The 15,465-nt window shown below is 42.8% G+C and overlaps 1 protein-coding gene across 2 annotated transcripts in view; it reads left to right on the top strand.

The window, feature by feature from the left end:
* Positions 1–10,154: 10,154 nt before the first annotated feature.
* TMEM181 (transmembrane protein 181) overlaps positions 10,155–15,465 on the top strand; it is a 73,964-nt gene continuing 68,653 nt past the window's right edge. Inside the window, exon 1 of one of the 2 annotated variants that reach the window (XM_035728684.1) lies at positions 10,155–10,495. In XM_035728684.1, coding sequence (XP_035584577.1) covers positions 10,365–10,495 — 131 coding nt within the window. In that variant the 5' untranslated portion in view covers positions 10,155–10,364. The remainder of the gene's footprint in view (positions 10,496–15,465) is intronic. The other variant, XM_027603706.2, reaches the window with a different exon arrangement.

The raw sequence follows: 15,465 nt of genomic DNA, 5'->3' as shown, positions 1-15,465 counted from the left end.
TTTGCAAATAAATCAGTGTGATACACCACAGTAACAAAATAAATGATAAAAAGCTTATGATCATCTCAATACATGTAGGAAAAAGCATTTGACAAAATGTAACACAGGTTTGTGATAAAAAGTGTCAACAAAGTGGGTTTAGAGAGAATATACCTCAACACAATAAAGGCATATATGACAAATACATAGCTAACATCATACTCAAGAAGACCTGAAGACTTTTTTTTTTTAAGATTTTATTTATTTGAGGGACACCTGGGTGGCTCGGTCGGTTAAGCATCTGCCTTCAGCCCAGGTCATGATCTCAGGGTCCTGGGATCGAGCCCCGTGTCAGGCTCCCTGCTCAGCAGGGAGTCTGCTTCTCCCTCTGCCTCTGCCCCTGCTTGTGCTCGTTCTCCCTCTCTCTCTCAAATAAATAAATAAAATCTATTAAAAAAGATTTTATTTGAGAGAGAGTGTGCACGCAGGAGAAAGAACACACGCAGGTGTGTGCGCAAGAGAGAGCTAGTGAATGAGCAGGAGGAGGGGCAGAGAGAGAGGGAGAAGCAGGATCCCAGCTGAGCAAGGGAGCCCTACTCAAGACTCGATCCCAGGACCCTGGGATCATGGCCTGAGCTGAAGGCAGTTGCTTAACTGACTGAGCCACCCAGGCACCCCTGAAAGCTTTTTTTCTAAGATCAGAAACAAGACAAGGATATCTACTCTTGCTACTTTTATTGAACATAATACTGGAAGTCCTAACCACAACAATCAGACAAGAAAAAAATATGGGCATCCAAATTGGTAAGGTAGAAGTAAAACTGTCCCTACTTGCAGATGACATGATACTGTATATAGAAAACCCTGAAGATTCCACCAAAAAACTATTAGAACTAATAAAGGAGTTCAGTAAAGTTGCAGATACAAAATTATTATACAGAAATCTACCAAATTTTTATAGACTAATAATGAAGCAACAGAAAGAGAAATTAAGAAAACAATCCCACTTACAATTACACCAAAATAATAAAATACCTGGGAATAAATTTAATCAAGCAGGTGAAAGACCTATACTCTGAACACTGTAAGACATTGATGAAAGAAATGGAAGACAACACAAACAAATGGAAAGATATTCTGTGCTCATGGATCCGAAGAATTAATATCGTTAGTATGTCCATACTCCCCAAAGCAATCTACAGATTCAGTGCAATCCCTATCAAAATACCAATAGTATTCTTCACAGAACTAGAACAAGCAATCCTAAATTTGTATGGAATCACAAAAGACCTCTAATAGCCAAAGCTATCTTGAGAAAGAAGAACAAAGCTGGAGGTAATCACACTCCCAGATTTCAAGATGTACTACAAAACCGTAGTAATAAAAACAGTATGGTACTGGCAGAGAAATAGACACAATGACCGATGGAACAGAATAAAGAGCCCAGAAGGAAGCCCACACTTATATCCTCAATCAATCTATGATACAGGAGGCAAGAGTATGCAATGGGGAAAAGAGTCTCTTCAATAAATGGTGCTGGGACACTGGAGAGCTACATGCAAAAGAATGAAGCTGGACCACTTTCTTATACCACACACAAAAATAAACTCAAATGGATTAAAGACCTAAATGTAAGGCCTGAAACCATATAACTCCTAAAAAAACAATGCAGTAATCTCCTGGACATATCCTTATCAACTTTTTTTCTGGATATGTCTTCTTAGGCAAGGGAAAGAAAAACAAAAATAAACTATTGGGACTACATCAAACTAAAAAGCTTTTGCACAGTGAAGGAAACCATCAATAAAACAAAAAGGCAACCTACTGAATGGGAGAAGATATTTGCAAATGATGTATCTGATAAGAGGTTAATACCCAAAATATATAAAGAACTTGTACAACTTAACACCAAAATAATAGTAATAATAATTCAATTTTTAAAAAATAGCAGGGGACCTGAATAGATGTTTTCCAAAAAATATATTCAGATTCCAATAGACACATGAGAAGTTGATTACCTTCACTAATCATCAGGAAAATGCAAATTAAAACCACAATGAGATATCACCTCACACCAGTCAGAATGGCTAGAATAAAAAAATGAAACAGAAAAAAAACAAACAAACAAGAAATAACAAGCGTTGGCAAGGATGTAGAGAAACGGGAACACTTACATACTTTTGGTGGGAATGTAAATTGGTGTAACCACTAGGGAAAACAATGTGGAGGTTCCTTGGGAAAACAGTATGAAGGTTACTCAAAAATTAAAAATAAAAATACCAGGGGCGCCTGGGTGGCTCAGTCGTTAAGCATCTGCCTTCGGCTCAGGTCATGATCCCAGGGTACGAGATAGAGTCCTGCATCGGGCTCCCTGCTCAGCGGGGAGTCTGTTTCTCCCTCCCCCACTCCCCCTGCTTCTGTTCCCTCTCTCGCTGTGTCTCTCTCTGTCAAATAAATAAAAATAAAATCTTTTAAAAAAATAAATAAAAATAAAAATACCATACAACCTAGTAATGCCACTGCTAGGTATTTACCCAAAGAAAGTGAAAACACTGACTTGAAAAGATATATGCACCCCTATGTTTATTGCAGCATTATTTACAATAGGTAAGACATGGAAGCAAACCAACTGGCCATTGATAGATGAATGGATAAAGAAGATGTTATATCTATCTATCTATCTATCTATCTATCTCTCTATCTCCAGAATGTGCGCATGCACACAAACACACCACAGAGTGGAATATTACTCAGCCATTAAAAATAAAATTTTGCCATTCACGACAACATGGATGGACCTAGGGGGTATTGTGCTAAGTAAAATAAGTCAGTCAGAGAAAGACAAATATCTTATGATTTCACTTATATGTGGATCTAAAAAAAAACCAAGCAAACGAATAAACCAAAACAAAACAGACTCATAAATACAGAGAACAAACTGGTGGTTGCCAGAGGGAAGATGGGGTAGGGGGATGGGCAAAATATGTGAAGGGGATTAAGAGGTATAAAATTCCAGTTATAAAATAGATGTCACAGGGATGAAAAGTACAGCATAGGAATATAGTCAACAATGTTGTAGTAACTTTGTATAATGACAGATGGTAACTACACTTACCATGGTGAACATTGCTGAATCACTATGTTGTACACCTGAAACTAATATAACTTTGTATGTCAACTATACTTAATTTTTAAGACATGAACATTGGGGCAGAAGTGAGGCACTTAATTTCATTTTTTTAAAAGATTTTATTTATTTATTTGACAGAGAGAGAGACACAGTGAGAGAGGGAACACAAGCAAGGGGAGTGGGAGAGGGAGAAGCAGGCTTCCCGCGGATCAGGGAGCCCGACGCGGGGCTCAATCCCAGGACCCTGGGATCATGACCTGAGCTGAGGGCAGATGCTTAACAACTGAGCCACCCAGGCGCCCCTTCATTTTTATTTTAATAAACATTAAGTCCTAGGCAATATTAGGTACTGGAAATCTTAAATTGAGTAAATATCAGTTCCTACTTTCTAGGAGTTGGTATTCTAGTGGAAAAGATCCCAAGGATGTGAGTAATTCTAGAGGTCTACCCTGTCAGTATAATAGGATATTTTCATCAGATTTAACTAAATCAGAAAAGGAGCCTGGTAACTTATTAAGAGTCTTCAAGGCAACATTTGTGGTTGATGGGATTATGATAGCTTGTCAGTCTGCATCAGTGAGTGAGACCTACTGTTTGATTTCCCATCCTGAACATGAGGCTTGAGTGTGGTATAGGTGGAAAGAAAGCTTATGGTTTTGTATAAACTCTTACATGCCTTTATGCTCACTCAACTTCCAAAAGTGGGCTTGAGTTCAAAGTTAGATATTAATAAAATGCTTAGCCATCTGACTTTCTTTACGCGTGCAAGCTAATTTTCTTTCATTTTTTTAAGATTTTATTTATTTGTCAGAGAGAGAGAGGGCATAAGTGGGGGGACGGCAGGCAGAGGGAGAAGCAGGCTCCCCACTGAGCAAGGAGCCCAATGTGGGTCTCGATCCCAGGACCCTGGGATCATGACCTGAGCTGAAGGCAAATGCTTAACCGACTGAGCCACCCAGGTGTCCCTGCAAGCTAATTTTCATTGCTGTTTGCGTGACTCCTTTTAGTCTCTCTTACTCCTGGCTAGGTAAAGTTCAAGGAGTGTTATGTTATTCAGTCAATCAGCAGTATTTATCGAACACCTGCATTGTGGCCAACACTATTTTCAAGGATAAAGAAGCAAGTATTGGTAGAGCAAGTGGTTACCTGCTTTGTGTGACTTGAAAGACATTAACAAGAAGGTCTCTGCTAGAGAAAAGTGCCTCCTTTCAAACACATATTAAACCAATAGCTGTTGCCCTAAGATCCACCATTAGACATTTATTATTTTGATTTAGCAAGCATCCTCTTTAAAACATCAATTCCCATCTTGGAGCTGGTTGATAGGTATGTAAGGTTTATTAACTCTTCTCCCTATATTTTTGAAACTTTGTGTAATGTTAACGTTTATATTCTTTTTGACCCAGTAACTTCATTTCTGATTATAAAGATATAACTTGAAATTATTTTTTTATTTTTTATTTTTTTAAGATTTTATTTATTTGAGAGAGAGAGAATGAGAGAGAGAGAGCACATGAGAGAGGGGGGAGGGTCAGAGGGAGAAGCAGACTCCCTGCTGAGCAAGGAGCCCGATGTGGGACTTGATCCCGGGACTCCAGGATCATGACCTGAGCCGAAGGCAGTCGCTTAACCAACTGAGCCACCCAGGCGTCCCAGGATATAACCTGAAATTAGAAGATGTGTGCATAAAGATGCTCACTGCAGCATTGTTTATAAAAGCAAAAGAACCAAAGGAACAAAATGGCCGAGAACAGGGGAATGGTTAAGTACGTCCCTGAGCTAGAACACTATGCAACATTTTAAAATGATATTTAAGAAGAGTTTGTATAATGATGTGTCACTATATTCTTAAGTGAATAAGCAGTATTCCCAATAGTTTATATGATATTGTTCCAGTTTTGCAAAATGTTAAAGATTGAGGGGAGTACAGAATTATGGAGAACAGAAAGCCAGGATGTGGCTTTCTGTTGGAAAGTAGTATGTATACTGTAGCTGTGCGAGATTGTAAGAAAAGATGCACAAGGACTGGGAACAGAATGAGTGAGGCCATTTCCACACATACTGCCTTGGCTTGAAGGTAAGTTTTTGCTCTGTCTTATTCTTAAGTAAGAAGTTGAATAAGCAGAGGGGCAAGGGAGAGTTGGCCAGCCAACGTCTGCATAAATTATAAGGAGACTGGGTAGGAGTGGGATTAATGGATTATTTGAATGGAAATGACCCACGTCCTAGCTGTAGAGAAGATCGTTTCTGCGATCACATTAGCAGTGAGGTGCTGGGTATCAGTGTTGGCAAAGGCAGTTTCTCTAATAAACCAGTTAGTATGGTTTGAGTTTGTGCCTTACCTATTATTCTATAAGGTATGGAAACAGCCCAACCAATCACTAAAGGAACTTGAGAACTAATTTAATGTATTACATATATTATAAGAAAAGTATTTCAAAATGTTAACAGTGGGGGTGCTTGGGTGGCTCAGTTGGTTAAACCTGGGCCTTCAGCTCAGGTCATGATCCCAGCATGCTGGGACTGAGCTCCCGTCAGGCTCCCCTCTCAGCAGGGAGTCTGCTTCTTCCTCTCCCCTGCCCCTCCCTCCCTACCCCACCTCCTGGTCATTCTTTCTCTCTCTCAAATAAATAAAATCTGTTTAAAAAAATGTTAACAGTGATTATTTCCCAGTGATGGATATCATTCTCCTGCCTAAGCTTCTCTGTGCTCTATATGTTTTTAAAATGAGAAAGCATGGGGGTACCTGGGTGGCTCAGTTGGTTAAGCATCCAACTCTTGGTTTGGGCTCAGGTGGTGATCTCAGGGTCCTGAGATCGAGCCGTTGGGCTCCGCACTCAACATGGAGTCTGCTTGGGATTCTCTCCCTCTCCCTCTGCCCGTCCTGTTTGTGCGCTCTCTCACTCTCTTTCTCTTTCTCTCCCTCTCTCAGATGAATAAATAAATCTTAAAAAAATAAAATAAAATGAGAAAGCATTGATATCCTCAGTCTTGGGAGAAGAAATATGTAAATGCCCCTGGGGGAGTTAACCATTAATGAGCACTTACTATAGATCAGGCCTTGTATTAAGGTCTCTACATAATCCTTCCCACAAATCCGGGGGTCAGCCAGTATCATCATCCTTGTTTTACACGTGAAAGGATGTTTTACATCCTTGTTTACACCCAAATACATGTACAAGAATGTTCATATTCATGATAACCAAAAACTGGCAACAGTAGAACCAATAAATTGTCCTATATCCAAGCAATGGCCTGCTGTAGAGCAAGAGAATAAAAACGAAACCAAAATTTACGGATATTAAGTACTCAACACACGTTCACATGGCTAAAAAAGTGTCACTCGTCTTTCTGATTTGAACCTGTGTTCTTGGCCACAACTGAACGAACGTGCTTTTTTCCCTTTCAGTTATGTAAGAGCATCAACAAGATAATGGTCCTTCTGATGAGTGAAAACGTAGAAGGGGGGTAACTTGAGGGTATTCAACAAACATTTATTAAGTGCCTATCTGAGGTGAGCACCAGAATAATATTGTTAATAAGGCATGGCCAAAATGAAGGTGGGGGATTGAACACACATTAATTCTGCTGAAACCTCATGAAAACCCTAGAAATGCCAGTAAAACAACAATAAAGGAATTTTTTTTAAATTGTAAACCCACAAAGACAAGGAGAATGGAAGAGGAGATAATAGGAACAAAATTTTGCAAATCATAGGAAAAAAGGAACAGATATCAAAACCTAGGTCCTTCAACAGCAGTGAGGAAAGCCCAATCCACACCACAGATGTCTCAAATGTTTCAGGAACCAGCAGCACAAGCATCTTCTTTGGAGGTGAGAGAAAAGATGGGGCAAAACCCAGGAGAATGGACTCCCACAGACCATAAATAAAAGACAGATGAAATTCAGATTAGCGAGGACTTGGAGCAACTGGAATTCTCAGACATTGCTGGTAGGAATGTAAAATGGTGCAACCATTTTGGAAAACAATCTACTAAAGCCAACTCTGCCTAATCTATCACCTAGTGATTCCATTACTAAGTATAAACCCAAGTAAAATAAGTGCATATACTCACCCCAAATACATGTACAAGAATGTTCATGTTCATAATAACCAAAAACTGGCAGCAGTAGAACCAATAAATTGTCCTATATCCAAGCAATGGCCTGCTGTAGAGCAAGAGAATAAAAATGAAAACAAGACAAAAAACTACTGCTATAGGAAACAACATAAGAAATTTCAAAGACATAATATTCAGCAAACAAAGCCAAACACAGAAGAATGCAAACTGTATCATTCTATTCATATAATACTCAAAAAACAGGCAGACTATATTTATAGGGATAGAAGCCAGGATAGTGGTTACCACTGGGATTGAGGTGGCTATAAAGGAAGACAGAGCTTTCTAGGGTGTCCTATATCTTCATGTTGGTGGTGGTTACATGGATGAATACATACTTGAAATTTGGATGATCTATACACTTAAAATTGCACATTTTATGTATGTTGTACCTCAATTAAAAAAAAAGGGGAAGGATTGATCAAAAGTCCAAGAAGCAGCTAAATCTTCCAATCTTTTTCGACTCTGAGCAACTAAGCAATTTTCACTCTCTAACACTGTCAGGAAACTAGAGGTTGATTCCCTGGGGCTATAAAATAGAGGGTGTTTGGACTGGGACATAATGGCCACAATCATGGGCAGGGGAACTGTGCTGAAAAGGGAATAAAAGATAATCTTCAAAGATAGCCCCAAACAATTTCCCTCCTCTCTTTTGGGCATGATGCCACTGCTATCAAGGGGTTGAGTCATGGTAACTCCATTGAATCTGGGCTGGACCTATATACTGCTTTGACCTATAGGATGCAGAGACAGTGATGTCAATGGGACTTCCAGGCACTTCTAAGATATGCTCCATCAATAAAGAGAAAGACATGGGACCCAAACAGATAAGGTGAGAAGATCTCCAGGATGATGGTGGAGAGACTGCTTGGATAACAGCCATGCACTAGGCATAGGGCAACCAGTCCAGAGCTGGTCAGAAGGCCAAGAAGCGATTTCACAAATCTGAAATTGATAGAAAGCACCATTGTGCCTGAATATCTTAAGAGGGGAGTTAGGCAATTTGTGTGTGTGGGGGGGACCTGAGGTTGAATTAATGATCAGTACATAGACAACTAAGGAATAAAAAAAGAACTTGGTAATTCTAGAGGGCATAAAATGTACAGAAAAGGAAAAGTAATTATAGTACAATATACGTATATTATATGTATGTAATTATAGTATATTTATATATACTAATATATATTATATGTATGTAAATATAGTATATTTATATATTTACTTATATATTACATATTTATATATAGTATATTTTTATATAATATCTATTATATAAAAGTAATTATAGTATAATATATATATGTATGCAGGTGTGGACATGTGATATTTTATCTAGAATTTCTAGCTTTTTATGGTGAAAGAGATCACAAAATAGATTAGTATCACACAATTTTGGAGCAGGAAAACTTGCATTGTCCTCTAGGAGCTATTGTGGTTCAAAGGGAAAAAAGGCTCAGGCTGGAGAAGTTAGAAAGTCTTCCCAGAGGGGTTTTTTTTTTTTTTTTTAAGCATTCTAGTGTATCTTTGAGGCTGATTAATGTTTTCCCCAGTGATAAGCTCTCTGTAGCCAATCATAAAATATTTGAAATGTGGCAGATGCTGGTCTCACAGTCTCTATCTCATTTCAGGAAACAAATCAGCATGTGTGCTTTCTGAAGCTCTTCTTAGCATGCCTCTCTGCACTGATTTTGGGTAGAGTCATTTCTGAGCTCCATTCTTTGTCCTTTGGAGATTGCTAAATACAAACACTCATGTTAACGAATTAAGGGTAAAACTGAACTGTGCAGGGTGCAGGATGATCACAATTTATGGAGATATTTGCAAGACTTCACAAGAGAGCTTAGCTAGCAGATAAAAAATTTGTTCCAAAATGTAAGGAGGAGGAGGAGGAAATAAAACATGGAGATAGGGGCACCTGGCTGACTCAGTAGAGACTGCTTAAAAATAAAAATGTAAAAAAAAAAATGGGGATAAAAAAGAGCAAGGAAGAGTGGGTGAAATTAGAGTATAGCATGGGAATTCTGGAAATATGTAAAAGTGAGTGATCATTAGACTCACCTGGGGAGCTTTAAAAAATACAGATTCCTGGGACCTGTATTCTATAATTTACATTCAGTAGTGTAAGTGGGGCCCCCCAAATGTATGTTTGTAAAATGCTTCTCCCAATGCATACAAGTTCAACAGTGCATGGAAACCTTGCACTCAGGTGGAAACACTCTGATCTCATGAGGAACAATTCTTTCTTCACTTATTATTGTAAAGACTCACCAGAGATGACACTATCACCATCTTTAGATAGATAGTCCCATGGAAGACGTGTTGATTTGTGAGTTTTAATTTTATACTCAAGTGTTGAGCTTGTAGAGGATGAGAAACTCCCTTGCCTTTTCCCCTTTCCCCCCTCCTCCAGTGATTATAGAAGATGTGGGAAGAGTCATCTCATTTGGACACATTCCTTTATCGTTAAAAAATATTTCTTATGACATAACCATAATGGGCTTGGTTTTAAATGTTTTTGCGTTAGGCCAAGTAGAACCCAGGGCGGGGTGGGGGTGGGGGTGGGGGTGGGGGTGGGGGTGGGGGTGGGGGGCGGGAAAGAGCCGTCTGGAGCTGTCCGTGGTGCTGAACGTGGGAGCCGGCTCCAGTTTTTGACCTGTTCCGTCCGCCTCCAAGCCCCATTTTCCCTTTTTTCCTCTCATCTCCGGTTGCTTCCTTTTCCCAGTACGAGCTGTAGCGAGGGTGGCCCTTCATATTTTTGTCCTGGGCGGCAGATGACCTTGTGTTGGATTTCCACGCCCCGGCTCCTTCTCCCTGGGCGGCGGCCGATGGGCGCGGCACCCTCAGCTGCTTAGGCCCCCACGGCTCGGGGGCGGACCCAGTCCGCACCCCGGCAGGCCCGGCTCCCGGCGTCTCGCGGCGGCGCCCTGAGCGCGCCCCGCCCCACCTTCCTCCGCGCCCCCTCCCCACCTCCCCCGCCACCTGCTCCTCCTCCTTCTCGGTCCCGCCCAGTGCGCTGGCAGCCCCCGGCCCCCGTTGCTGGGAAGAGAGAGGGGCGAAGGAAGCAATACAAAGGGCGGAGCGGCGGGAGGAGGGGACGCCGGGCTCGGCGCCGGGAGCGCGGGCGCGGCGCGGGCATGGACGCCGAGTACCCTGCCTTCGAGCCCCCGCTCTGCAGCGAGCTCAAGCACCTGTGCAAGCGGCTCCAGGAGGCGTACCGCGAGCTGAAGGAGGACCTCACGCCTTTCAAAGATGACCGCTACTACAGGTAGGGGCGGGCGGGCGCCGGCGGGCCGGGCTGCGGGGAGGGGGCGCACACCCGGGGCTTCGGGGCGCCCCCGCGGTCCAACCCCGCGACCCGGGTGCGCTGCCGGCCTGGCGGGGGTCCCGCCCCTGGGTCGCCCCTTCCCCCTGCTAGTGTCGAGCCCGGGGAGGGGCGGAGAGGGCACTGGTCTGCGGGTTCTGCCCGTGGCCGGTCGTGAAGCTGGGTGAACCAGATTCCGAAATCCGGAGAAGGGGACCCACGGCCATTCGCCCCTGCTTTGCTCCTCCCCCTCTTCCTCGCTTCCTGTCATCCCCTCCTACCCCCCACCCGCGTGCCTACCGCCCCCACGGTCTTGCTCAGGCCTTCCTGTGTACTGGTTTGGGGAGAGGATCACTACCCCTCCAGCGTCAGGCAGGGAGGGCCCTAGCCTCTCTTTTGAGGTACTCGGGCCCCTGAGCTTTGGTGAAAATCTCTGAGGCTGGGGTTCTCCTGAGCGTTGGGGGCAGATGGCCTCTGGGCTGAGTCGCACCTGAGTGAAGTTGCTGTGGGAGGTCACGGTTCCGTACGCACCCCGACGAGTGTTGGGTTGGGCTTGTCTGTGTTCATCTCTGTCACCCTCTCCGTGTAGCCAAGGTGAGAGCTGTGGGGGTTGCAGATTCTCGCAGCAGGGCACCCGCCCCTTCCTGTGTTTCGCTATTCTGATGGGAAACCCGCTCCTTTGCTCATGGCTGGGCTTAGCTGATGTGATGTAGTATCGTGCAAGGACCCAATCTGGACTCTGGAGTCTGGGGCCGGGGTGCCTCACTAGCTCTGTGACCCTGAGAAAGTTATCTGCTAACTCTCTTTGCAAGCTTCCTCATCTGTGAAATGGGGAGTTTGAACCAGAAGGTTTGTGGAAGGTGAAAATTCTAGTGATGATGTACTTACTATTCACTGTGTGCTTAAGGATGGGCAGTTGATTGCACAGCTATCTCTGAAGTGGGGTTACTCGTTTTTATACAGCGTACCCTAATAGTCATATATGTGCTCAGAAAACCATATGTCACACTTATTATCAGATCTTTTCAAAAGGCCAGTGGCTTCCCAGAGACTGACCAATATATTGGTCACAAAATTTGTCACAAAAAATGGAAAAGCTCATTTAAAAATATATGTAATCCCAAGATCCTCTTGTGTGGCTCTGGATAGGACTCACAGTCTGCCTCGTGCAGCCCCGCAGGACACCTGACAGTATGGTAAAAACAAACAAAACACAGATAGTTTTAAATCTTATGTTTAATGTATATTCCAGTCTCTTTTCCCCCTAACCTCTCCCCACTCTATTTTTTTTTCTCTATTTTATTTTCTTGGGAACATTTCTTTGGCAAAAGATCTAGTGAATAGCTAAATGGTCTTACTTCAGGTAGCAGAGAAGAGAACAAAGCCACACCACTGGATAATCCACATCTGGATCATCCTTTACTCATTCACCCATTTATCCAACCAATAGTCATTGAGGATCTCCTATGTTCCTCTTGCCATTCTAGGGGCTGGAGATACAGGGTCCCTGATGTTGTGGAGCTTATAGGCAATAAACAAGTGATTACATGTCACAGTGAGCACTCGGAAGATAATAAACCAGGTGCCATGATAAAGAGTGATAGGGGTGCTACTTCAGAGAAACTGGTCAGAGAAGACTCTTGGACAAGGTGACATTGGACTCAGAATGAAGAATGACTTGCTCACTAGCCAACGAGCTGGGAGGGGAAAGTTCCAGAAGAGGAAGTACAATCACAAAGTCCCCGAGGCTATAAAAACATGGTACATGGTCTTCCTTTGCTGCAGGGGTTGTGTTCTAAGGCCCCCAGGGGATGCCTGAAACCACAGATAATACTGAATCCTAGATAAATTATTGTTTTTCCTCTACATACCTATGATAAAATTTAATTTGTAAATTAGGCACAGTAAGAGATTGACAACAACTAATAATAAAATAGAACAAGTATAATAATATAATCAAGGTTGTGTGAATGTGGTCTCTCTCAAAATATCTTACTGTACCGTACTCACCCTTCTTTTTTTTTTAAAGATCTATTTATTTATTTATTTGAGAGAGAGAACGTGTGCATGTACGCACGCGCAAGTAGGGGGAGGTGCAGAGGGAGAGAATCTTCAAGCTGACTCCCTGCTGAGCATGGAGCTTGACCTGCTGGCCATCTATCAGAAGGAGGATTATCTTGCTTCTGGCCTGCAGGTAACTGAAGCGGCCATGGAAGGCAAAACCATGGGCAAGGGCGGGGGTGGGGGGACTACTGATGTTCAAGGAATAGGAAGAAGACCAGCATGGTCAGAGAAATAGGCAGGGCCAGGTCATATAGAGCCTTGAATGCTAGACCAAGAAGTATGAATTTCATTAGAATTCCAATGTGAAAGCATTGAAGGGTTTTAAGTGTGGGGGAGTGACATGAGCAGTTTGGCTGCTGGTCCTGCAGCAAGCATCTGAATCTAGGGTCCAGGGGCAACTCCACTAGTTGATCTGGATCTTGAAGACCATGAATTTACCATGGTTGGAAGGGGAAGGTGATGAATTCTGTCTGCCCCATGGACATGCGGACAAGTCAGCTGCAGAGTGCTTTATAATATTGTGTGTTGGCAGAGCAGTTAGGCTGAATCACAAAGACTGGTTTATAGTGAGGAGATGTTTTAGGTCACTGAACTGCCTTCCATTGCTCCATTGAATTTTTATATCAATGGGTTTTCCCTTTACAAAACTAGGCGAAAGATTCTTGGGTTTCCAAGTTGGGAAGCTGATAGTTACAGCTCCTGCATCTGCCTAGCTGGAAGATGCATTTGCTACTCTAATTTTTGCTCCTGCTTTTCTCATGTCTTCGTGTCCTCATTAGTGATTTATGACTAAAAAGCACCAGTCCTTTTTCCCTTGGAGGACCAGGGCCTTGCCCCGTGTGGCTGACAGTTTCCTCGGAACAGGATGCAGCAAGGAGACAGCTGCTAATCCCCACTTGCATAAAGATGGTTGGTCCCTCTGTTAACTGGCATGGCTGGTCCCTCTGTTAACTGGCATGGCTGTTGGCATATTGGCTACATAATTTGGCATCACTGACAAATGGCAGCTATGCGATCAAAGGACTTGCAGTCACCTGCACAAACTGAGAGATGACAGTGGTACTGCCTGCTGGGAAGGGGGTGCTGGCACGATGTAGGGGGCAGAGCAGTAGGCTGGGTCTGAACTCTGCCCTTTGCTAACTCCCAGGCCTTTGGGTAACCATTGTATTTCACTGGTGATCAGTTTCCACATCAGAAAAATGAAGCAAGGATGTGGTAGGCTCAAGTGCTTTTGAAAATAGCACGGAAGATGCTTTGCAATACAGACAACAGAAAAAGCAAAGCAGCTGGGAGGTAATGGATTGAGTTGTTTGTTGATCCAGCAGCTTAATGATGTCATCAAGTCCTTCCATTTTAACTTGATGACAATTGGCCTCAGTTGGCTACTAGTAATCATTTCGGCTATTGCTTCTCATTCACATCCATGGGGAGAACGGGCTGGCTTCCTCCAAATGAGAAGAGATAACTTGAAGCCTGCAGCAAAACTCCTTGAATCTCATCTATACCCCCACCAAAATGGTAACAGTGAAGAAGACAGACATGTGTTGACAAGGACATGGAACTTTCATACACTGCAGATGGGAGGGAAAATCGGTCCAGTCCCTTCTGGGACTGTGGAAGGCCGTTTGGCTGTATCTCCTAAAGTTAGAACGTATACATTCCCTTCAGTCCAGCAATCCTTCTTAAGTATTTACCCTACAGAAGTGCATATATGTGTCCTCAATAGACAAGGACTAAAATGTTCATAGCAGCACAATTTGCTATACTCCTAAACCGGAAACCAGCCAAATACTCAACAGTAGAATGGATAAATTTGGCTTATTCCATCTTGGAATATTATAGAGCAATGAAAGTCAGCAACTTACAACTCTACACAATAAAAGTGAGTCTCACACACACATAATGTGAGCAAAAGAAGCCAGACAGGGCATATATACTGTTTGATTCTACTTATATAAAAAGAAGTATAAAACAGGCAAAATGACCCTGTACTGTTAGAAGTCAGGACAGTGGTTACCCTTGAGGGAATAGTGAACGGAAGAGGGCAGAAAAGGGCTTTCTGGCTGCAGGTGATATTTTGCTTCTTGATCTGGGTGCTGGTCACACAGGCATATGCAGTTTGTGAATGTCTGTCAAGCTATACACATGATACACGCACTTTTCTGTATGTGTATAATGCTTCAGTAGAAAGCTTAAAAGAAAACAACTGCTGTGTCTCATTGATGACATCAGGGCTCTTGCTCTTTCTTGAGCTCTGGGGATGGAAATAGACTGAGGCAAATCAGAGCACCCCAGGAGCTGAGGGTGGAGCCAATTTCCTCTAAGGCCTATGTCCTCAAGGGAGGAGAGGTAGACAGCAGAGCCCAGTTGGAGTTCTGTTAGGAAGAAGATGTGGGGAATGGATGCCAAGGAGGCAGTCAGGCATGTTCATGAAATAGTCAGGAGCTAAAGAAAAGTGAAGGACAATAGATACAGTCCTTTAGAGCTCAGCTCTTGGAGAATTTGTGGTTGGCCATTTTGCCGACCTATACTTTGTTTCTCATGTTATTACCTTACCTCTGTAAAATATAGGAACAACCAAGATGGGTTTGAGTTTTCTTGGCCAGTGAAGGGATGCCAGTGGTGTCCTCATCCAAGAGGTTACTTTTTTGGAAGTAACATTTTATTACCTTGGTGAATTCCTCAGGGCCCTGGGGCTAGCCCTCAGTCTTGCTGGCCTATTTTAGTCAGCCACATTGAGAAAGAAAGACCTGTTCTCAAGGAAGGCTTCTCATTTTTTATTTTATTTTATTTATTATGTTATGTTAGTCACCATATAAGTACATCATTAGTTTTTGATGTAGTGTTCCATGATTCATTGTTTGCATATA

Source organism: Zalophus californianus, chromosome 7 (assembly GCF_009762305.2).
Source record: "Zalophus californianus isolate mZalCal1 chromosome 7, mZalCal1.pri.v2, whole genome shotgun sequence".
Classification (NCBI taxonomy): domain Eukaryota; kingdom Metazoa; phylum Chordata; class Mammalia; order Carnivora; family Otariidae; genus Zalophus; species Zalophus californianus.
The sequence above is the reverse complement of the archived record's forward strand: the minus strand, read 5'-3'. Positions and strand labels throughout refer to the sequence as shown.